This window comes from Pseudophryne corroboree, chromosome 7, assembly GCF_028390025.1.
Source record: "Pseudophryne corroboree isolate aPseCor3 chromosome 7, aPseCor3.hap2, whole genome shotgun sequence".
In the NCBI taxonomy this organism is placed as follows: Eukaryota; Metazoa; Chordata; class Amphibia; order Anura; family Myobatrachidae; genus Pseudophryne; species Pseudophryne corroboree.
In genome coordinates this window covers 444,042,935-444,066,867 of record NC_086450.1, presented here as the reverse complement: position 1 = coordinate 444,066,867, position 23,933 = coordinate 444,042,935, and the positions used below count along the sequence as shown (strand labels likewise).

The 23,933-nt window shown below is 48.4% G+C and overlaps 1 protein-coding gene across 3 annotated transcripts in view; it reads left to right on the top strand.

The window, feature by feature from the left end:
• The window catches only part of LLGL1 (LLGL scribble cell polarity complex component 1), a 95,551-nt gene that overhangs the window by 54,675 nt on the left and 16,943 nt on the right, over window positions 1–23,933 (top strand). For 2 of the 3 annotated variants that reach the window (XM_063934951.1, XM_063934950.1), the window contains exon 13: window positions 12,495–12,599. The exons of the other annotated variant lie outside the window; for it this stretch is intronic. In XM_063934951.1, coding sequence (XP_063791021.1) covers window positions 12,495–12,599 — 105 coding nt within the window. The remainder of the gene's footprint in view (window positions 1–12,494; window positions 12,600–23,933) is intronic. 3 annotated transcript variants of the gene reach the window in all.

Genomic DNA, 23,933 nt, shown 5'->3' with positions numbered 1-23,933 from the left:
TTCAGTGAGTCCTGCTGGCAACAGGCTCACTGCATCGTGGGACTAAGGGGAGAAGAAACGGACTCACCTGCGTGCAGAGTGGATCGGGTTTCTTAGGCTACTGGACATTAGCTCCAGAGGGACGATCACAGGTTCAGCCTGGATGGGTCCCGGAGCCGCGCCGCCGGCCCCCTTACAGAGCCAGAAGAGCGAAGAGGTCCGGTGAAATCGGCGGCAGAAGACGATCCTGTCTTCAGACTAAGGTAGCGCACAGCACCGCAGCTGTGCGCCATTGCTCTCAGCACACTTCACACTCCGGTCACTGAGGGTGCAGGGCGCTGGGGGGGAGCGCCCTGAGACGCAATATAACAGATAATACCTTAGATTGGCTAAAGAATACATCACATATAGCTCTTGGGCTATATGGATGTATTTTAACCCCTGCCATTTTTTACAGAAAAAGCGGGAGATAAGGACGTCGTGAAGGGGCGGAGCCTATCTCCTCAGCACACAAGCGCCATTTTCCCTCACAGCTCCGCTGGAAGGACGGCTCCCTGACTCTCCCCTGCAGACTTGCTACTGAATCAGGGTAAAAAAGAGAAGGGGGGGCACTATTGGCAGCTAAAAACTATACAGCAGCTATAAGGGAATAACACTTATATAAGGTTATCCCTGTGTGTGTGTGTGTGTGTGTGTGTGTGTGTGTGTATATATATATATATATATATATATATATATATATATATATATATATATATATATATATATATATATATATGTATGTATGTGTGTGTGTGTATATATATATATATATATATATATATATATATATATATATATATATATATATATATATATATATATATATATATATATATATATATATATATATATAGGAAGCATGCAGCGGCACTCAGAGACTGACTCCAAAGAAAGTTTAAAGTGCAAAAAAGTATTTAATCCATAAAAAACAGCACAAGGGTGACCACAAAGGTGACCAACGTTTCGGGGCGCTGACGCCCCTTTGTCAAGGTGATACAGTGCATACAACATTTACATAGCTTTTAAATAGACCAAGAAGACCCGCGAACGGGACACACGCTACGGAAGGGAGGTGAGGACGGAAACCGCTCCGTGTACTTCCGGGTGTGGTGACATCAGCGCGCTCCTACGCAGGGGTCCGTCACTTCCTGGATACCCGTAGTTTACTCGGTCACTATGGAAGCCGGTGCTATGGTAACCAAGGGAGGGATAGGCGTAGGTGCCGCTGTTAGAAAAACACACGTGAATTTGAACAGTGATATAAAATGTGAACTTGGCAAAAGTATATAGCATAGAATTGGCTTGGAATAGAGTTTAAAAATACATGAGCAAGAAAATACATGATTGAAAGACATATACTGTAAAGTAACCTGTAAAGAACGAAGTGCTTAAAGTTAATGTGTTCTATAGCAGCTGTAACTAGGAAGCAATCTTCCTGTGGATTAATTGGTTTGCTGCAGAGCAATTAATTGTGGTTACATACAAGGGAATCTTGGAGGCATAAGTTCAACCTTTAATTATGGAATACACTCCAAGTTATTTTATCGTTAAGACCTTTGGGTTTGATGGTATCAAGAGTGTAAATCCACCGGGCTTCAAGACGTAAGAGCTGTCCCCCACGGTCACCCCCCCCGTAAAGATTTGGGGATATGATCAATGATCTGGAAATTTAGATCATAAAGCGAATGTTGGCATTCGGCATAATGTTTGGCAACCGGTTGATCCGCAGACTTTCCTGAGATAGCATATTTGATGGCAGATCTGTGCATGGCAAAACGCTCTCGTGCGGTACGGACAGTCTTACCCACGTATTGTAGCTTGCAAGGACAAGTGATTAAATATACAATATGGGTGGTGGTGCAAGTAATAACATGTCTGATATTAAAAGATTTTCCTGTGGAGGTAGATTAAAAACGATGGACCGGGTTGGATATTAACACATGTCTTGCACCCAAGACACCTGTAACATCCTGGGGGTTTGGTCATAAAGTTGATAGCGGGCTGTTCCCCAAAACCCGTTATGTCAGAATGCACCACATAGTCCTTTATGCTTCTGCTTTTCTTGAAGCATGCGAGGGGTCTTTTCTTCTTGAATACAGGTAACTTTTTATCAGTAGAAATAATGGGCCACATTGCTTTCAAGGCACGTGGTATCACAGGGCTGGCGGTGGTGTACTTAGTAACTAATGGTACCAGATCCTCTTGTTTCTTAAGTTTTTGCTGTAATAGTTCTTGTCGTGGGATGGCTGCCACATCTACCTTGTGTTTAGAAAGTTCGTTGGCATCGTAACCTCTGGCAGTAAATCGGTCCACTACTGTAGACAAAGCCTGTTCCAAATTGGACGGATCGCTAGTTATTCTTGCGGCTCTTATTAATTTCCCGTTCGAGGTTAGGACACGTTGGGAAACACCCCCTAGGGTAGATAAGGCGCTCACACGTTTATCAAAACAAGTAGCGTTACCGTCTCCTGATACGGCCACCCTCAAAGAACCAGCAGATAGAAGGCTGGAAAATATTCTTAAAAGTATATACACACATACTGGTGTTATACTGCGACCAGCAATCGCTTCAGCCTGGATGTGCAGTGCTGGCGTCGCGTGGTCGGATTCCCTGACTGAAAATATTGATACCCTGGATAGGGACAATATACTGTTAACTATAGAGCATTTGAAGGATGCATTACTATATATGCGTGATGCTATGTCCATTTCTGCCAGAAGAGCGTTATGGACGCGACAGTGGTCAGGAGATGCGGATTCCAAACGACATATGGAAGTATTGCCGTATAAAGGGGAGGAGTTATTTGGGTCTGGTCTATCGGACCTGGTGGCCACGGCAACGGCTGGAAAATCCACCTTTTTACCCCAGGTCACTTCACATCAGCAGAAAAAGACACCGTCTTTTCAAACTCAGTCCTTTCGTTCCCATAAGTACAAGCGAGCTAAAGGCCATTCCTTCCTGCCCCGGGGCAGAGGAAGGGGAAAAAGACTGCACCATGCAGCCGCTTCCCAGGAGCAGAAGCCCTCCCCTGCTTCTGCCAAGTCTTCAGCATGACGCTGGGGCTTTACAAGCAGACTCAGACATGGTGGGGGCCCGTCTCAAGAATTTCAACGCGCAGTGGGCTCACTCGCAAGTGGACCCCTGGATTCTACAGGTGGTATCGCAGGGGTACAAACTGGAATTCGAGGCGTTTCCCCCTCGCCGGTTCCTGAAGTCTGCTCTACCAAAGTCTCCCTCCGACAGGGAGGCAGTTTTGGAAGCCATTCACAAGCTGTATTCCCAGCAGGTGATAATCAAGGCACCCCTCCTACAACAGGGAAAGGGGTATTATTCCACGCTGTTTGTGGTACCGAAGCCGGACGGCTCGGTGAGACCAATTTTAAATCTGAAATCCCTGAACACTTACATAAAGAGGTTTAAATTCAAGATGGAATCACTCAGAGCGGTGATAGCAAACCTGGAAGAAGGGGACTATATGGTGTCTCTGGACATCAAGGATGCTTATCTCCACGTCCCAATCTACCCGTCTCACCAAGGGTACCTCAGGTTTGTAGTACAAAACTGTCATTATCAGTTTCAGACGCTGCCGTTTGGGTTGTCCACGGCACCTCGGGTCTTTACCAAGGTAATGGCCGAAATGATGATTCTTCTTCGAAGAAAAGGCATCTTAATTATCCCTTACTTGGACGATCTCCTGATAAGGGCAAGGTCCAGGGAACAGTTAGAAGTCGGAGTAGCACTATCTCAGGTAGTGTTACGTCAGCACGGGTGGATCCTAAATATTCCAAAATCGCAGCTGATTCCAACGACACGTCTACTGTTCCTAGGAATGATTCTGGACACAGTCCAGAAAAAGGTGTTTCTCCCGGAGGAGAAGGCCAGGGAGTTATCCGAGCTAGTCAGGAACCTCCTAAAACCAGGCCAGGTGTCAGTGCATCAGTGCACGAGGGTCCTGGGAAAAATGGTGGCTTCTTACGAAGCAATTCCATTCGGAAGATTCCATGCAAGAACGTTTCAGTGGGATCTACTGGGCAAATGGTCCGGATCGCATCTTCAGATGCATCAGCGGATAACCCTGTCGACAAGGACAAGGGTGTCTCTTCTGTGGTGGCTGCAGAGTGCTCATCTACTAGAGGGCCGCAGATTTGGCATTCAGGATTGGGTCCTGGTGACCACGGACGCCAGCCTGAGAGGCTGGGGGGCAGTCACACAGGGAAAAAATTTCCAGGGCTTGTGGTCAAGCATGGAAACATCTCTTCATATAAACATTCTGGAACTAAGGGCCATTTACAATGCCCTAAGTCAAGCGAAACCCCTGCTTCAGGGTCAGGCGGTATTGATCCAATCGGACAACATCACGTCAGTCGCCCACGTAAACAGACAGGGCGGCACGAGAAGCAGGAGGGCAATGGCAGAAGCTGCAAGGATTCTTCGCTGGGCGGAAAATCATGTGATAGCTCTGTCAGCAGTGTTCATTCCGGGAGTGGACAACTGGGAAGCAGACTTCCTCAGCAGACACGACCTTCACCCGGGAGAGTGGGGACTTCACCCAGAAGTCTTCCACCTGATTGTAAACCGTTGGGAAAAACCAAAGGTGGACATGATGGCGTCACGTCTAAACAAAAAACTAGACAGATATTGCGCCAGGTCAAGGGACCCTCAGGCAATAGCGGTGGACGCTCTGGTGACACCGTGGGTGTACCAGTCAGTGTATGTGTTCCCTCCTCTGCCTCTCATACCAAAAGTACTGAGAATCATAAGAAGGAGAGGAGTAAGAACGATACTCGTGGTTCCGGATTGGCCAAGAAGGACTTGGTACCCGGAACTTCAAGAGATGCTCACGGAAGACCCGTGGCCTCTACCTCTAAGAAAGGACCTGCTCCAGCAGGGGCCTTGTCTGTTCCAAGACTTACCGCGGCTGCGTTTGACGGCATGGCGGTTGAACGCCGGATCCTGAAGGAAAAAGGCATTCCAGATGAAGTCATCCCTACCCTGGTCAAAGCCAGGAAGGATGTAACCGCAAAACATTATCACCGCATTTGGCGAAAATATGTTGCGTGGTGTGAGGCCAAGAAGGCCCCTACAGAGGAATTTCAACTGGGTCGTTTCCTCCATTTCCTGCAAACAGGACTGTCTATGGGCCTCAAATTAGGGTCCATTAAGGTTAAAATTTCGGCCCTGTCGATTTTCTTCCAGAAAGAACTGGCTTCAGTACCTGAAGTTCAGACATTTGTAAAAGGGGTACTGCATATACAACCTCCTTTTGTGCCTCCAGTGGCACCTTGGGATCTCAATGTTGTTTTGAGGTTCCTTAAGTCACATTGGTTTGAACCACTCACCACTGTGGACTTAAAATATCTCACATGGAAGGTGACGATGCTGTTAGCCCTGGCTTCAGCCAGGCGTGTGTCAGAATTGGCGGCTTTATCATATAAAAGCCCTTACTTAATTTTTCATTCTGACAGGGCAGAATTGAGGACTCGTCCTCAATGTCTCCCTAAGGTGGTTTCTGCTTTTCACATGAACCAACCTATTGTGGTGCCTGCGGCTACTAGGGACTTGGAGGACTCCAAGTTACTTGACGTTGTCAGGGCCCTGAAAATATATGTTTCCAGGACGGCTGGAGTCAGAAAGTCTGACTCGCTGTTTTATCCTGTATGCACCCAACAAGCTGGGTGCTCCTGCTTCTAAGCAGACTATTGCTCGTTGGATTTGTAGTACAATTCAGCTTGCACATTCTGTGGCAGGCCTGCCACAGCCAAAATCTGTCAAGGCCCATTCCACAAGGAAAGTGGGCTCATCCTGGGCGGCTGCCCGGGGAGTCTCGGCATTACAACTCTGCCGAGCTGCTACTTGGTCAGGGGCAAACACGTTTGCAAAATTCTACAAATTTGATACCCTGGCTGAGGAGGACCTTGAGTTCTCTCATTCGGTGCTGCAGAGTCATCCGCACTCTCCCGCCCGTTTGGGAGCTTTGGTATAATCCCCATGGTCCTGACGGAGTCCCCAGCATCCACTTAGGACGTTAGAGAAAATAAGAATTTACTTACCGATAATTCTATTTCTCGTAGTCCGTAGTGGATGCTGGGCGCCCATCCCAAGTGCGGATTGTCTGCAATACTTGTACATAGTTATTGTTACAAAAAAATCGGGTTGTTATTTGTTGTGAGCCGTCTGTTCAGAGGCTCCTACGTTTGTCATACTGTTAACTGGGTTCAGATCACAAGTTATACGGTGTGATTGGTGTGGCTGGTATGAGTCTTACCCGGGGTTCAATATCCTTCCTTATTGTGTACGCTCGTCCGGGCACAGTATCCTAACTGAGGCTTGGAGGAGGGTCATAGGGGGAGGAGCCAGTACACACCACCTAATCCTAAAGCTTTATTTTTGTGCCCTGTCTCCTGCGGAGCCGCTATTCCCCCATGGTCCTGACGGAGTCCCCAGCATCCACTACGGACTACGAGAAATAGAATTATCGGTAAGTAAATTCTTATTTTCTCTGACGTCCTAAGTGGATGCTGAGGACTCCGTCAGGACCATGGGGATAGCGGCTCCGCAGGAGACAGGGCACAAAAGTAAAAGCTTTAGGATCAGGTGGTGTGCACTGGCTCCTCCCCCTATGACCCTCCTCCAAGCCTCAGTTAGATCTTTGTGCCCGGCCGAGAAGGGTGCAATCTAGGTGGCTCTCCTAAAGAGCTGCTTAGAGTAAAAGTTTTGTTAGGTTTTTTTATTTTCAGTGAGTCCTGCTGGCAACAGGCTCACTGCATCGAGGGACTTAGGGGAGAAGAAGTGAACTCACCTGCGTGCAGGATGGATTGGCTTCTTAGGCTACTGGACACTAGCTCCAGAGGGACGATCACAGGTACAGCCTGGATGGGTCACCGGAGCCGCCCTGCCGACCCCCTTGCAGATGCTGAAGAGAGAAGAGGTCCAGAAATCGGCGGCTGAAGACTTCCCAGTCTTCTTAAGGTAGCGCACAGCACTGCAGCTGTGCGCCATTGCTCTCAGCACACTTCACACCAACGGTCACTGAGGGTGCAGGGCGCTGGGGGGGGCGCCCTGAGCAGCAATGAAAGTACCTATGCTGGCTAAAAATACATCACATATAGCCCCTGGGGCTATATGGATGTATTTAACCCCTGCCAGGTTGTCAGAAAAACGGGAGAAGAAGCCTGCCGAAAAGGGGGCGGGGCCTATTCTCCTCAGCACACAGCGCCATTTTCCCTCACAGAACTGCTGGTGGGAAGGCTCCCAGGCTCTCCCCTGCACTGCACTACAGAAACAGGGTTAAAACAGAGAGGGGGGGCATTTTTGTGGCGATATTATTACATATTAAGATGCTATAAGGGAAAACACTTATATAAGGTTGTCTCTGTAAAATTATAGCGTTTTGGTGTGTGCTGGCAAACTCTCCCTCTGTCTCTCCAAAGGGCTAGTGGGGTCCTGTCCTCTATCAGAGCATTCCCTGTGTGTGTGCTGTGTGTCGGTACGTGTGTGTCGACATGTATGAGGACGATGTTGGTAGGAGGCGGAGCAATTGCCTGTAATGGTGATGTCACTCTCTAGGGAGTCGACACCGGAATGGATGGCTTATTTAGGGAATTACGTGATAATGTCAACAAGCTGCAAGGTCGGTTGACGACATGAGACGGCCGGCAAACCAATTAGTACCTGTCCAGGCGTCTCAAACACCGTCAGGGGCTTTAAAACGCCCATTACCTCAGTCGGTCGACACGGACACTGACTCCAGTGTCGACGGTGAAGAAACAAACGTATTTTCCATTAGGGCCACACGTTACATGTTAAGGGCAATGAAGGAGGTGTTACATATTTCTGATACTACAAGTACCACAAAAAAGGGTATTATGTGGGGTGTGAAAAAACTACCTGTAGTTTTTCCTGAATCAGATAAATTAAATGAAGTGTGTGATGATGCGTGGGTCTCCCCCGATAGAAAATTAAAGGCGCTCACACGCTTATCAAAACAAGTGGCGTTACCGTCTCCAGATACGGCCGCCCTCAAGGAGCCAGCTAATAGGAGGCTGAAAAATATCCTAAAAAGTATATACACACATACTGGTTTTATACTGCGACCAGCGATCGCCTCAGCCTGGATGTGCAGCGCTGGGGTGGCTTGGTCGGATTCCCTGACTGAAAATATTGATACACTTGACAGGGACAGTATTTTATTGACTATAGAGCATTTAAAGGATGCATTTCTATATATGCGAGATGCACAGAGGGATATTTGCAATCTGGCATCAGTAAGTGCGATGTCCATGTCTGCCAGAAGATGTTTATGGACACGACAGTGGTCAGGTGATGCAGATTCCAAACGGCAGTATTGCCGTATAAAGGGGAGGAGTTATTTGGGGTCGGTCCATCGGACCTGGTGGCCACGGCAACAGCTGGAAAATCCACCTTTTTACCCCAAGTCACATCTCAGCAGAAAAAGACACCGTCTTTTCAGCCTCAGTCCTTTCGTCCCCATAAGGGCAAGCGGGCAAAAGGCCAGTCATATCTGCCCAGGGGTAGAGGAACGGAAGAAGACTGCAGCAGGCAGCCCCTTCCCAGGAACAGAAGCCCTCCACCGCTTCTGCCAAGTCCTCAGCATGACGCTGGGGCCGTACAAGCGGACTCAGGTGCGGTGGGGGGGGTCGTCTCAAGAGTTTCAGCGCGCAGTGGGCTCACTCGCAAGTGGACCCCTGGATCCTACAAGTAGTATCCCAGGGGTACAGATTGGAAATTCGAGACGTCTCCCCCTCGCAGGTTCCTGAAATCTGCTTTACCAACGTCTCCCTCCGACAGGGAGGCAGTATTGGAAACAATTCACAAGCTGTATTCCCAGCAGGTGATAATAAAAGTACCCCTCCTACAACAAGGAAAGGGGTATTATTCCACACTATTTGTGGTACTGAAGCCAGACGGCTCGGTGAGATTTATTCTAAATCTGAAATCTTTGAACACTAACATACAAAGGTTCAAATCAAGATGGAGTCACTCAGAGCAGTGATAGCGAACCAGGAAGAAGGGGACTATATGGTGTCCCTGGACATCAAGGATGCTTACCTCCATGTCCCAAATTGCCCTTCTCACCAAGGGTACCTCAGGTTCGTGGTACAGAACTGTCACTATCAGTTTCAGACGCTGCCGTTTGGATTGTCCACGGCACCCCGGGTCTTTACCAAGGTAATGGCCGAAATGATGATGATTCTTCAAAGAAAAGGCGTCTTAATTATCCCTTACTTGGACGATCTCCTGATAAGGGCAAGGTCCAGAGAACAGTTGGAGGTCGGAGTAGCACTATCTCAAGTAGTTCTACGACAGCACGGGTGGATTCTAAATATTCCAAAATCGCAGCTGATTCCGACGACACGTCTGCTGTTACTAGGGATGATTCTGGACACAGTCCAGAAAAAGGTGTTTCTCCCGGAGGACAAAGCCTGGGAGTTATCCGAGCTAGTTAGGAACCTCCTAGAACCAGGCCAAGTGTCAGTGCATCAATGCACAAGAGTCCTGGGAAAAATGGTGGCTTCTTACGAAGCGATTCCATTCGGCAGATTTCACGAAAGAATTTTTCAGTGGGATCTGCTGGACGAATGGTCCGGATCGCATCTTCAGATGCATCAGCGGATAATCCTGTCTCCAAGGACAAGGGTGTTTATTCTGTGGTGGCTGCAGAGTGCTCATCTACTAGAGGGCAGCAGATTCGGCATTCAGGACTGGGTCCTGGTGACCACGGATGCCAGCCTGAGAGGCTGGGGAGCAGTCACACAGGGAAGAAATTTCCAAGGAGTGTGGTCAAGTCTGGAGACTTCTCTCCACATAAATATACTGGAGCTAAGGGCAATTTACAATGCTCTGAGCCTAGGAAGACCTCTGCTTCAAAGTCAACCGGTGCTGATCCAGTCGCACAACATCACGGCAGTCGCCCACGTAAACAGACAGGGCGACACAAGAAGCAGGAGGGCAATGGCAGAAGCTGCAAGGATTCTTCGCTGGGCGGAAAATCATGTGATAGCACTGTCAGCAGTGTTCATTCCGGGAGTGGACAACTGGGAAGCAGACTTCCTCAGCAGGCACGACCTCCACCCGGGAGAGTGGGGACTTCACACGGAAGTCTTCCACATGATTGTGAACCATTGGGAAAAACCAAAGGTGGACATGATGGCGTCCCGCCTGAACAAAAAACTGGACAGGTATTGCGCCAGGTCAAGAGACCCTCAGGCAATAGCTGTGGACGTTCTGGTAACACCGTGGGTGTACCAGTCGGTGTATGTGTTCCCTCCTCTGCTTCTCATACCTAAGGTACTGAGAATTATAAGACGTAGAGGAGTAAGAACTATACTCGTGGCTCCGGATTGGCCAAGAAGGACTTGGTACCCGGAACTTCAAGAGATGCTCACAGAGGACTCATGGCCTCTGCCGCTAAGAAGGGACTTGCTTCAGCAAGTACCATGTCTGTTCCAAGACTTACCGCGGCTGCGTTTGACGGCATGGCGGTTGAACGCCGGATCCTAAGGGAAAAAGGCATTCCGGAAGAGGTCACTCCTACTCTGGTCAAAGCCAGGAAGGAGGTGACTGCACAACATTATCACCACATGTGGCGAAAATATGTTGCGTGGTGTGAGGCCAGGAAGACCCCACGAAGAAATTTCAACTCGGTCGATTCCTGCATTTCCTGCAAACAGGAGTGTCTATGGGCCTCAAATTGGGATCCATTAAGGTTCAAATTTCGGCCCTGTCGATTTTCTTCCAGAAAGAATTGGCTTCAGTTCCTGAAGTCCAGAAGTTTGTCAAGGGAGTACTGCATATACAACCCCCTTTTGTGCCTCCAGTGGCACTGTGGGATCTCAACGTAGTTCTGGGATTCCTCAAATCGCATTGGTTTAAACCGCTCAAATCTGTGGATTTGAAATATCTCACATGGAAAGTGACCATGATGTTGGCCCTGGCCTCGGCCAGGCGAGTGTCAGAATTGGCGGCTTTGTCTCACAAAAGCCCATATCTGATTGTCCATTCGGACAGGGCAGAGCTGCGGACTCGTCCCCAGTTTCTCCCTAAGATGGTGTCAGCGTTTCACCTGAACCAGCTTATTGTGGTACCTGCGGCTACTAGGGACTTGGAGGACTCCAAGTTGCTAGAGGTTGTCAGGGCCCTGAAAATATAGGTTTCCAGGACGGCTGGAGTCAGGAAAACTGACTTGCTGTTATCCTGTATGCACCCAACAAACTGGGTGCTCTTGCTTCTAAGCAGACGATTGCTAGTTGGATGTGTAGTACAATTCAGCTTGCACATTCTGTGGCAGGCCTGCCACAGCCAAAATATGTACATGCCCATTCCACAAGGAAGGTGGGCTCATCTTGGGCGGCTGCCCGAGGGGTCTCGGCTTTACAACTTTGCCGAGCTGCTACTTGGTCAGGGGCACACCCTGGCTGAGGAGGACCTGGAGTTCTCTCACTCGGTGCTGCAGAGTCATCCGCACTCTCCCGCCCGTTTGGGAGCTTTGGTATAATCCCCATGGTCCTGACGGAGTCCCCAGCATCCACTTAGGACGTTAGAGAAAATAAGAATTTACTTACCGATAATTCTATTTCTCGTAGTCCGTAGTGGATGCTGGGCGCCCATCCCAAGTGCGGATTGTCTGCAATACTTGTACATAGTTATTGTTCCAAAAATCGGGTTATTATTGTTGTGAGCCATCTTTTCAGAGGCTCCGCTGTTATCATGCTGTTAACTGGGTTCAGATCACAGGTTGTACAGTGTGATTGGTGTGGCTGGTATGAGTCTTACCCGGGATTCAAAATCCTTCCTTATTGTGTACGCTCGTCCGGGCACAGTATCCTAACTGAGGCTTGGAGGAGGGTCATAGGGGGAGGAGCCAGTGCACACCACCTGATCCTAAAGCTTTTACTTTTGTGCCCTGTCTCCTGCGGAGCCGCTATCCCCATGGTCCTGACGGAGTCCCCAGCATCCACTACGGACTACGAGAAATAGAATTATCGGTAAGTAAATTCTTATTTTTTTATTTTCTTCTGGCTCTTTTTTTTTTTTTTTGTTCATGTTTTGTCTATGGATAAATCAATATTCTCCAGATTACCAAGCAGCAACAGTGACCTCTGCAGGCTGGAAAATGTAGTGCACAACACTGAGCTCCAGAAGCAGAACTTAACCATAATTACTGAACTTTACTCGTTATTACCTACAGTGTAATTGAGTTTTATATAACATATTAAATGTAGATTATTCAGGGTGCCGGGACGTGTGTGTGTGTTTTCTCCTCTAGTATTCATCTAATAAGGTGAATATATGTAGCTCCAGCACACCCTGCCGTGCTGTGTTAGTGTGGTTACAATGCAGTGGCATCAGCCTTTGTAGAGTATAGGCTTTACCAGTATGTAGAGGAGAGCTGGCTACGGTCTTGTCACAAATCATTAATACTGTACGTTGGACTGTGTATTACGCTGTGTAGGTGGGCTGCTTTGACCCATATAGCGACGACCCCCGACTGGGCATTCAGAAGATCGCGCTCTGCAAGTACAGCGGAAAAATGGTGGTGGCAGGAACTGCAGGACAGGTATGGTCAGCCGGTGTGATAGTGTATGAATAACAACTAACAAACCCATGGCAGTAGGTCTGTGTATCGCTGAGAATGGAAAGAATAAAACCGTGTGTATATGTATGTATGTATGTATGTATGTATATGTGTGTGTATATATATATATATATATATATATATATATATATATATATATATATATATATATATATATATATATATATATATATATATATATATATATATATATATATATATATATAATTTCTCTATCGTCCTAGTGGATGCTGGGGTTCCTGAAAGGACCATGGGGAATAGCGGCTCCGCAGGAGACAGGGCACAAAAAGTAAAGCTTTAGGATCAGGTGGTGTGCACTGGCTCCTCCCCCTATGACCCTCCTCCAAGCCAGTTAGATTTTGTGCCCGGCCGAGAAGGGTGCAATCTAGGTGGCTCTCCTAAAGAGCTGCTTAGGAAAGTTTAGCTTAGGTTTTTTATTTTACAGTGAGTCCTGCTGGCAACAGGATCACTGCAACGAGGGACTTAGGGGAGAAGAAGTGAACTCACCTGCGTGCAGGATGGATTGGCTTCTTGGCTACTGGACATCAGCTCCAGAGGGACGATCACAGGTACAGCCTGGATGGTCACCGGAGCCTTGCCGCCGGCCCCCTTGCAGATGCTGAAGTAAGAAGAGGTCCAGAATCGGCGGCAGAAGACTCCTCAGTCTTCTAAAGGTAGCGCACAGCACTGCAGCTGTGCGCCATTTTCCTCTCAGCACACTTCACACGGCAGTCACTGAGGGTGCAGGGCGCTGGGAGGGGGGCGCCCTGGGAGGCAAATGAATACCTATTTTGGCTAAAAATACCTCACATATAGCCTCCGGAGGCTATATGGAGATATTTAACCCCTGCCAGAATCCGTTAAGAGCGGGAGACGAGGCCGCCGAAAAAGGGGCGGGGCCTATCTCCTCAGCACACAGCGCCATTTTCCCTCACAGAAAGGCTGGAGGGAAGGCTCCCAGGCTCTCCCCTGCACTGCACTACAGAAACAGGGTTAAAACAGAGAGGGGGGGCACTAATTTGGCGATATGCTTATATATATATTAAGATGCTATAAGGGAAAACACTTATATAAGGTTGTCCCTATATAATTATAGCGTTTTTGGTGTGTGCTGGCAAACTCTCCCTCTGTCTCTCCAAACGGCTAGTGGGTCCTGTCCTCTATCAGAGCATTCCCTGTGTGTGTGCTGTGTGTCGGTACGTGTGTGTCGACAGGTAGGAGGACGATGTTGGTGAGGAGGCGGAGCAATTGCCTGTAATGGTGATGTCACTCTCTAGGGAGTCGACACCGGAATGGATGGCTTATTTAGGAAATTACGTGATAATGTCAACACGCTGCAAGGTCGGTTGACGACATGAGACGGCCGACAAACAATTAGTACGGTCCAGACGTCTCAAAAACACCGTCAAGGGTTTTTAAAACGCCCGTTTACTTTAGTCGGTCGACACAGACACAGACAGGGACACTGAATCCAGTGTCGACGGTGAATAAACAAACGTATTCCTTATTAGGGCCACACGTTAAAGGCAATGAAGGAGGTGTTACGTATTTCTGATACTACAAGTACCACAAAAGAGGGTATTATGTGGGATGTGAAATCAGATAAATTAAATAAAGTGTGTGATGATGCGTGGGTTCCCCCCGATAGAAAATTATGGGCGGTATACCCTTTCCCGCCAGAAGTTAGGGCGCGTTGGGAAACACCCCTTAAGGTGGATAAGGCGCTCACACGCTTATCAAAACAAGTGGCGGTACCGTCTATAGATAGGGCCGTCCTCAAGGACCAGCTGACAAGGCTGGAAAATATAATAAAAAGTATATACACACATACTGGTGTTATACTGCGACCAGCGATCGCCTCAGCCTGGATGTGCAGAGCTAGGGTGGCTTGGTCGGATTCCCTGACTAAAAATATTGATACCCTTGACAGGGACAGTATTTTATTGACTATAGAGCATTTCTATATATGCGAGATGCACAGAGGGATATTTGCACTCTGGCATCATGAATAAACGCGATGTCCATAACTGCCAGAAGATGTTATGGACACGACAGTGGTCAGGTGATGCAGATTCCAAACGGCACAGTATGGCCGTATAAAGGAAGAGGACTTGTTTGGGGTTGGTCCATCGGACCTGGTGGTCACGGCAACTGCTGGAAAATCCACCGTTTTTTACCCTAAGTCACATCTCTGCAGAAAAAGACACCGTCTTTTCAGCCTCAGTCCTCTCGTCCCTATAAGATCATATCTGCCCAGGGATAGAGGAAAGGGAAGAAGACTGCAACAGGCAGCCTATTCCCAGGAACAGAAGCGTTCCACCGCGTCTGACAAGTTCTCAGCATGGCGCTGAGACCGTACAGGACCCCTGGATCCTACAAGTAGTATCCCGGGGGTACAGATGGGAATGTCGAGACGTTTCCCCTTCGCAGGCTCCTGAAGTCTGCTTTACCAAGTCTCCCTCCGACAAGGAGGTAGTATGGGAAAAAATTCACAAGCTGTGTTCCCAGCAGGTGACAATTAAATTACCCCTCCTACTACAGAAAAGGGGTATTATTCCACACTATATTGTGGTACTGAAGCCAGAAGGCTAGGTAAGACTTATTCTAAAAAAAAAAAAAAAAAAATTTTTTTTGAACACTTACAAAGGTTCAAATTAAGATGAAGTCACTCAGAGCAGTGATAACGAACCAGGAAGAAGGGGACTATATAGTGTCCCGGGACATCAGGGATGCTTACCTCTATGTCCCAAATTTGCCCTTCTCACTAAGGGTACCTCAGGTTCGTGGTGCAGAACTGTCACTATCAGTTTCAGACGCTGCCGTTTGGATTGTCCACGGCACCCCGGGGTCTTTACCAAGGTAATGGCCGAATTGATGATTCTTCTTCGAAGAAAAGGCGTCTTAATTATCCCTTACTTGGACGATCTCCTGATAGGGGCATAGTCCAGGGAACAGTTGGAGGTCGGAGTAGCACTATCTCGGATACTGCTACAATCAGCACGGGTGGATTCTAAATATTCCAAAATCGCAGCTGATCCCGACGACACGTCTGCTGTGCCTAGGGATGATTCTGGACACAGTCCAGAAAAAGGTGTTTCTCCCGGAAGAGAAAGCCAGGGAGTTATCCGAGCAAGTCAGGAACCTCCTAAAAACAGTGCATCATTGCACAAGGGTCCTGGTAAAAATGGTGGCTTCCTACGAAGCAATTCCATTCGGCAGATTTCACGTAAGAACTTTTCAGTGGGATCTGCTGGACAAATGGTCCGGATCGCATCTTCAGATGCATCATCGGATAACCCAATATCCAAGGACACGGGTGTCTCTCCTGTGGTGGTTATAGAGTGCTCATCTTCTAGAGGGCCGCAGATTCGGCATTCAGGATTGGATGCTGGTAACCACGGAGCCCAGCCTGAGAGGCTGGGGAGCAGTCACACAAGGGAAAAATTTCCAGGGAGTGTGATCAAGTATGGAGACTTTTCTCCACATAAATATACTGGAGCTAAGGGTAAATTTATAATGCTCTAAGCTTAGCAAGACCTCTGCTTCAAGGTCAGCCGGTATTGATCCAGTGGGAAAAACATCACGGCAGTCGCCCACGTAAACAGACAGGGCGACACAAGAAGCAGGAGGGCAATGGCAGAAACTGCAAGGACTTTTCGCTGGGCGGAAAATCATGTGATAACACTGTCAGCAGTTTTTCATCCCGGGAATGGAAACTGGGAAGCAGACTTCCTCAGCACGACCTCCACCCGGGAGAGTGGAAACTTCATTGAGAAGTTTTTTCCACATGATTGTAAACCGTTGGGAAATACCAAAGGTGGACATGATGGCGTCCCGTCTGAACAAAAAACGGGACAGGTATTGCGCCAGGTCAAGGGACCCTCAGGCAATAGATGTGGACGTTCTGGTAACACCGTGGGTGTACCAGTCGGTGTATGTGTTCCCTCCTCTGCTTCTCATACCTAAGGTGCTGAGAATTATAAGACGTAGAGGAGTAAGAATTATACTCATGGCTCCGGATTGGCCAAGAAGGACTTGGTACCCGGAACTTCAAGAGATGCTTACAGAGGTCTTATGGCCTCTGCCGCTAAGAAGGGACTTGTTTCAGCAAGTACCATGTCTGTTCCAAGACTTACCGCAGCTGCGTTTGTCGGCATGGCGATGGAAAGCCGGATCCTAAGGGAAAAAAGGCATTCCGGAAGAGGTCATTCCTACCCTGGTCAAAGCCAGAAAGGAGGTGACCGCACAACATTATCACCACGTGTGGCGAAAATTTGTGGCGTGGTGTGAGGCCAGGAAGGCCCCACAAAGAAATTTCAACTCGGTCGTTTCCTGCATTTCCTGCAAACAGGAGTGTCTATGGGCCTCAAATTGGGGTCCATTAAGGTTCAAATTCGGCCCTGTAAATTTTCTTCCAGAAAGAATTGGCTTCAGTTCCTGAAGTCCAGAAGTTTGTCAAGGGAGTATTGCATATACAAACCCCTTTTTTGTGCCTCCAGTGGCACTGTGGGATCTCAACGTAGTTCTGGGATTTCTCAAATCACATTGGTTTAAAACCAGTCAAATATGTGGATTTGCAGCATCTCACATAAAAAGTGACCATGCTCTTGGCCCTGGCCTGGACCAGGCGAGTGTCAAATTGGTGGTTTTTTCTCAAAAAAGCCCATATCTGTTTGTCCATTCGGACAAGGCAGAGCTGCGGACTCGTCCCCAGTTCTCTCCCTAAGGTGGTGTCAGTGTTTCACCTGAACCAGCTTATTGTGGTGCCTTGCACCTACTAGGGACTTGGAGGACTCCAAGTTGCTAGAAGTTGTCAGGGCCCTGAAAATATATTCCAGGACAGCTGGAGTCAGAAAATCTGACTCGCTGTTTATACTGTATGCACCCAACAAGTTGGGTGCGCCTGCTTCTAAGAAGTCGATTGCTCGTTGGATTTGTAACACAATTCAACTTGCACATTCTGAGGCAGGCCTGCCACAGTCTAAATCGGTTAAGGCCCATTCCACAAGGAAGGTGGGCTCATCTTGGGCGGCTGCCCGAGAGGTCTCGGCATTACAACTCTGCCGAGCAGCTACGTGGTCAGGGGAGAACACGTTTGTAAAATTCTACAAATTTGATATCCTGGCAAAAGAGGACCTGGAGTTCTCTCATTCGGTGCTGCAGAGTCATCCGCACTCTCCCGCCCGTTTGGGAGCTTTGGTATAATCCCCATGGTCCTTTCAGGAACCCCAGCATCCACTAGGACGATAGAGAAAATAAGAATTTACTTACCGATAATTCTATTTCTCGGAGTCCGTAGTGGATGCTGGGCGCCCATCCCAAGTGCGGATTATCTACAATACTTGTACATAGTTACAAAAATCGGGTTATTATTGTTGTGAGCCATCTTTTCAGAGGCTCCGCTGTTATCATACTGTTAACTGGGTTTAGATCACAAGTTGTACGGTGTGATTGGTGTGGCTGGTATGAGTCTTACCCGGGATTCAAAATTCCTCCCTTATTGTGTACGCTCGTCCGGGCACAGTACCTAACTGGCTTGGAGGAGGGTCATAGGGGGAGGAGCCAGTGCACACCACCTGATCCTAAAGCTTTACTTTTTGTGCCCTGTCTCCTGCGGAGCCGCTATTCCCCATGGTCCTTTCAGGAACCCCAGCATCCACTACGGACTCCGAGAAATAGAATTATCGGTAAGTAAATTCTATATATATATATATATATATATATATATATATATATATATATATATATATATATATATATATATATATATATATATATATATATATATATATATATATTCTCTCTAGATGGTGGTCAACTGCATATAAGTGGACATAAAATGTGGGTCTGTCCATGTTTCATGCAGTGAACATATGACATTACATTAAGACTGATAATAAGGACCTGGCCAGGTTCCCCACATCCCCGCACATGTGCCGGCACAACTCTCCTGTCTACATCTCCGCTATGAAGAGCCATTGTCGTAGTGCCGACATCTGAGGCAAGCTTAGGACATGGGTGCTGTGGTCACAGCAAAGGCGGTTAGTGACGGGTATGAGACAAATGGGTAACATTAGTTTCCTGATAGTGTGACTATCTCAATGTGTCACTTTCAGACAGTGTAAAAAGGCACTAAACTCCCATTTCTCGCTCGCCTGTGGAGAGACCAAATGTATTTAATAGCACACAGGTTCTCAAATTCGTTTTTTCAGGACCCCAAACAGTTCATGTTTTCCAGGTCTCCTCACAGAATTGCAAGTAAAATAATTGGCTCAACCTGTGTACGTCTTAAAATGTGTCGGTAAATGAGTACACCTGTGCACCTGCTGGGTGACCTGGCAAATGTGAACGGTGTGTGGAAATCGATGTAGTATTTTGGCATGATCCATTTCACTGCTAGTCAGTGTTTTCCTCTGAGATCAGTTAACCCCTTCGCTGCTAAGGACGGGTGGGTCTCTTCCTAAGCACTGCAGGAGTTCAAAATAGGGCACTAGATCATTTCCGTATAATTGCTGTTGCTCAGACCAAGGAGGGGGTGTGGCTTAATGACATCCTGTTGCGGAAGAAATGATAAGCCACGTCCCCTGCAAGAGAAACATTGATTTATAACTGCAAGGAAATCTCAGTGAGAGCATTAAACGTGCTCTACCTCCCCCCATCCTGGCACCCACGTACTCTGGTCTCCTCATTTAGGTAGTATGAGCCCTGCAAAGTTATCCTATAACTGATCATTTGTGTTCTCTAGTGAACAGTTCTACACTGCCCAGATCATTATAACGCCCAGAGATGGAGTAGTATTTCTCCCATCCTGGCTCTGTACATTCAGGGGCACCCTTATAGTAAAGAGGCGAGTCTCTTCTTTCATGTAGCACCAGACAATATCAAACTGTACAGTATTAGTAGAGCCGGCACTTAATGTCCCCCAATCTCATCCATCCAGGCACATACACTTTTAAGGGTACCCTCATCTAAAAGACATGGAATCTCCTCTTTGAAAAAATGTGCCCCGGTTAGCTGTTGTCTTTGAATCCTATTTTCTCTGACGTCCTAGTGGATGCTGGGAACTCCGAAAGGACCATGGGGAATAGCGGCTCCGCAGGAGACTGGGCACAACTAAAGAAAGCTTTTAGGTCACCTGGTGTGCACTGGCTCCTCCCACTATGACCCTCCTCCAAGCCTCAGTTAGATTTTGTGCCCAGCCGAGGTTGGATGCACACTACGGGCTCTCCTGAGCTTCTAGAAAGAAAGTATATAATTAGGTTTTTATTTTACAGTGAGACCTGCTGGCAACAGGCTCACTGCAGCGAGGGACTAAGGGGAGAAGAAGCGAACCTACCTGCTTGCAGCTAGCTTGGGCTTCTTAGGCTACTGGACACCATTAGCTCCAGAGGGACCGACCGCATGGAACTGGCCTTGGTGTTCGGTCCCGGAGCCGCGCCGCCGTCCCCCTTACAGAGCCAGAAGCAAGAAGAGGTCCGGAAAATCGGCGGCAGAACACATCAGTCTTCACCAAGGTAGCGCACAGCACTGCAGCTGTGCGCCATTGCTCCTCATACACACTTCACACTTCGGTCACTGAGGGTGCAGGGCGCTAGGGGGGGGCGCCCTGAGCAGCAATAAAAACACCTTGGCTGGCAAAAATACCACAATATATATCCCTAGAGGCTATATATGTGATAATTACCCCTGCCAGAATCCATAAAAAAGCGGAAGAATAGTCTGCGAAAAAGGGGCGGAGCTATCTCCTTCAGCACACTGGCGCCATTTCTCCCTCACAGCTCCGCTGGAAGGAAGCTCCCTGGCTCTCCCCTGCAGTCTACACTACAGAAAAGGGTAAAAAAGAGAGGGGGGGCACTAAATTTAGGCGCAGTATATATAACAGCAGCTATAGGGGACATAATTCAGTTAGTCCCTGCATTATATAGCGCTCTGGTGTGTGCTGGCATACTCTCACTCTGTCTCCCCAAAGGGCTTTGGTGGGTCCTGTCCTCTGTTAGAGCATTCCCTGTGTGTGTGCGGTGTCGGTACGGCTGTGTCGACATGTTTGATGAGGATAATGATGTGGAGGCGGAGCAGATGCCTATAGAAGGGATGTCGCCCCCTGCGGGGCAGACACCTGAGTGGATGGACTTATGGAAGGAATTGCGTGCGCGTGTCGACTCCTTACACAAAAAATTTGACGACATACCAAATGCGGGACAGCCGGCTTCTCAGCTCGTGCCTGTCCAGGTGTCTCAAAGGCCATCGGGGGCTCTAAAACGCCCGCTACCTCAGATGGCAGACGCAGATGTCGACACGGATACTGACACCAGTGTCGACGACGATGAGTCTAGTCTAATGTCCACTAAGGCCATTCGTTGCATGATTGAAGCAATGAAAGAGGTGTTACAAATTTCTGATATGAACCCAGGTACCACTAAAAAGGGTATTATGTTTGGGGAGAAAAAACTACCCGTAGTTTTTCCCCCATCAGAAGAATTAAATGAAGTGTGTGAAGAAGCGTGGGCTTTCCCTGATAAAAGATTGTTAATCTCTAAGACGTTACTAATGGCGTTCCCTATCCCGCCAGAGGATAGGTCACGTTGGGAGACACCCCCTAGGGTGGATAAAGCGCTCACACGTTTGTCTAAAAAGGTGGCACTACCGTCTCCGGATACGGCCGCCCTCAAGGAACCTGCTGATAGAAAGCAGGAGGCGATCCTGAAGTCTGTATATACACACTCAGGCATTATACTTAGACCAGCTATTGCGTCAGCATGGATGTGCAGTGCTGCCGCTGCGTGGTCAGATTCCCTGTCAGAAAATATTGACACCCTAGACAGGGACACTATTCTGCTAACAATAGAGCATATAAAAGACTCAGTCTTATACATGAGAGATGCACAGAGGGAGATCTGCCGGCTGGCATCTAAAATAAGTGCATTGTCCATCTCTGCTAGGAGAGGCTTATGGACTCGCCAGTGGACAGGGGATGCAGATTCCAAAAGGCACATGGAAGTTTTGCCTTATAAGGGTGAGGAGTTATTCGGGGATGGTCTCTCGGACCTAGTTTCCACAGCAACTGCTGGGAAGTCAGCATTTTTACCCCATGTTCCCTCACAGCCTAAAAAGGCGCCGTTTTATCAGGTACAGTCCTTTCGGACTCAGAAAAACAGGCGTGGAAAAGGCGGGTCCTTTCTGTCCAGAGGCAGAGGTAGGGGAAAAAGGCTGCAACAAACAGCAGGTTCCCAGGAGCAAAAGTCCTCCCCCGCTTCTTCCAAGTCCGCCGCATGACGGTGGGGCTCCACAGGCGGAGCCAGGTACGGTGGGGGGCCGCCTCAAAAATTTCAGCGATCAGTGGGCTCGCTCACAGGTGGATCCCTGGATCCTGCAAATAGTATCTCAAGGGTACAAACTGGAATTCGAGGCGTCTCCTCCCCACCGGTTCCTAAAATCTGCCTTGCCGACAACTCCCTCAGGCAGGGAGGCTGTGCTAGAGGCAATTCACAAGCTGTATTCCCAGCAGGTGATAGTCAAAGTGCCCCTACTTCAACAAGGACGGGGTTACTATTCCACACTGTTTGTGGTACCGAAACCGGACGGTTCGGTGAGACCCATTTTAAATTTGAAATCCTTGAACACATACATAAAAAAATTCAAGTTCAAGATGGAATCGCTCAGGGCGGTTATTGCAAGCCTGGACGAGGGGGATTACATGGTATCCCTGGACATCAAGGATGCTTACCTGCATGTCCCCATTTACTATCCTCACCAGGAGTACCTCAGATTTGTGGTACAGGATTGCCATTACCAATTCCAGACGCTGCCGTTTGGACTCTCCACGGCACCGAGGGTGTTGACCAAGGTAATGGCGGAAATGATGATACTCCTTCGAAGAAAGGGAGTTTTAATTATCCCGTACTTGGACGATCTCCTAATAAAGGCGAGGTCCAAGGAGCAGTTGTTGGTGGGAGTAGCACTATCTCAGGAGGTGCTACACCAGCACGGTTGGATTCTGAATATTCCAAAATCACAGCTGGTTCCGACGACACGTCTACTGTTCCTGGGTATGATTCTGGATACAGTCCAGAAAAAAGTGTTTCTCCCGGAGGAGAAAGCCAAGGAGCTGTCATCTCTAGTCAGAGACCTCCTGAAACCGAAACAGGTATCGGTGCATCACTGCACGCGGGTCCTGGGAAAGATGGTGGCTTCTTACGAAGCAATTCCTTTCGGCAGGTTCCATGCCAGAATCTTTCAGTGGGACCTATTGGACCAATGGTCCGGATCGCATCTTCAGATGCATCGCCTAATAACCCTGTCTCCAAGGACCAGGGTGTCTCTGCTGTGGTGGCTGCAGAGTGCTCATCTTCTAGAGGGCCGCAGATTCGGCATACAGGACTGGGTCCTGGTGACCACGGATGCCAGCCTTCGAGGCTGGGGGGCAGTCACACAGGGAAGAAACTTCCAAGGACTATGGTCAAGTCAGGAGACTTCCCTACACATAAATATTCTGGAACTAAGGGCCATTTACAATGCCCTAAGTCAGGCAAAATCCCTACTTCTACACCAGCCGGTACTGATCCAGTCAGACAACATCACGGCAGTCGCCCATGTAAATCGACAGGGCGGCACAAGAAGCAGGATGGCAATGGCAGAAGCCACAAGGATTCTCCGATGGGCGGAAAATCACGTACTAGCACTGTCAGCAGTGTTCATTCCGGGAGTGGACAACTGGGAAGCAGACTTTCTCAGCAGGCACGACCTCCACCCGGGAGAGTGGGGACTTCATCCAGAAGTCTTCACGCTGATTGTAAATCGATGGGAACGGCCACAGGTGGACATGATGGCGTCCCGCCTAAACAAATAACTAGAGAGATATTGCGCCAGGTCAAGGGACCCTCAGGCGATAGCTGTGGACGCTCTAGTGACACCGTGGGTGTACCAGTCAGTTTGTGTTCCCTCCTCTGCCTCTCATACCAAGGGTACTGAGAATAATAAGAAAACGAGGAGTAAGAACAATACTCGTGGTTCCGGATGGGCCAAGACGAGCGTGGTACCCGGAACTTCAAGAGATGATCTTAGAGGACCCATGGCCTCTGCCGCTCAGACAGGACCTGCTGCAGCAGGGGCCCTGTCTGTTCCAAGACTTACCGCGGCTGCGTTAGACGGCATGGCGGTTGAACGCCGGATCCTGAAGGAAAATGGCATTCCGGAGGAAGTCATTCCTACGCTGATTAAAGCCAGGAAAGATGTGACTGTACAGCATTATCACCGCATATGGCGGAAATATGTTGCTTGGTGTGAGGCCAAAAAGGC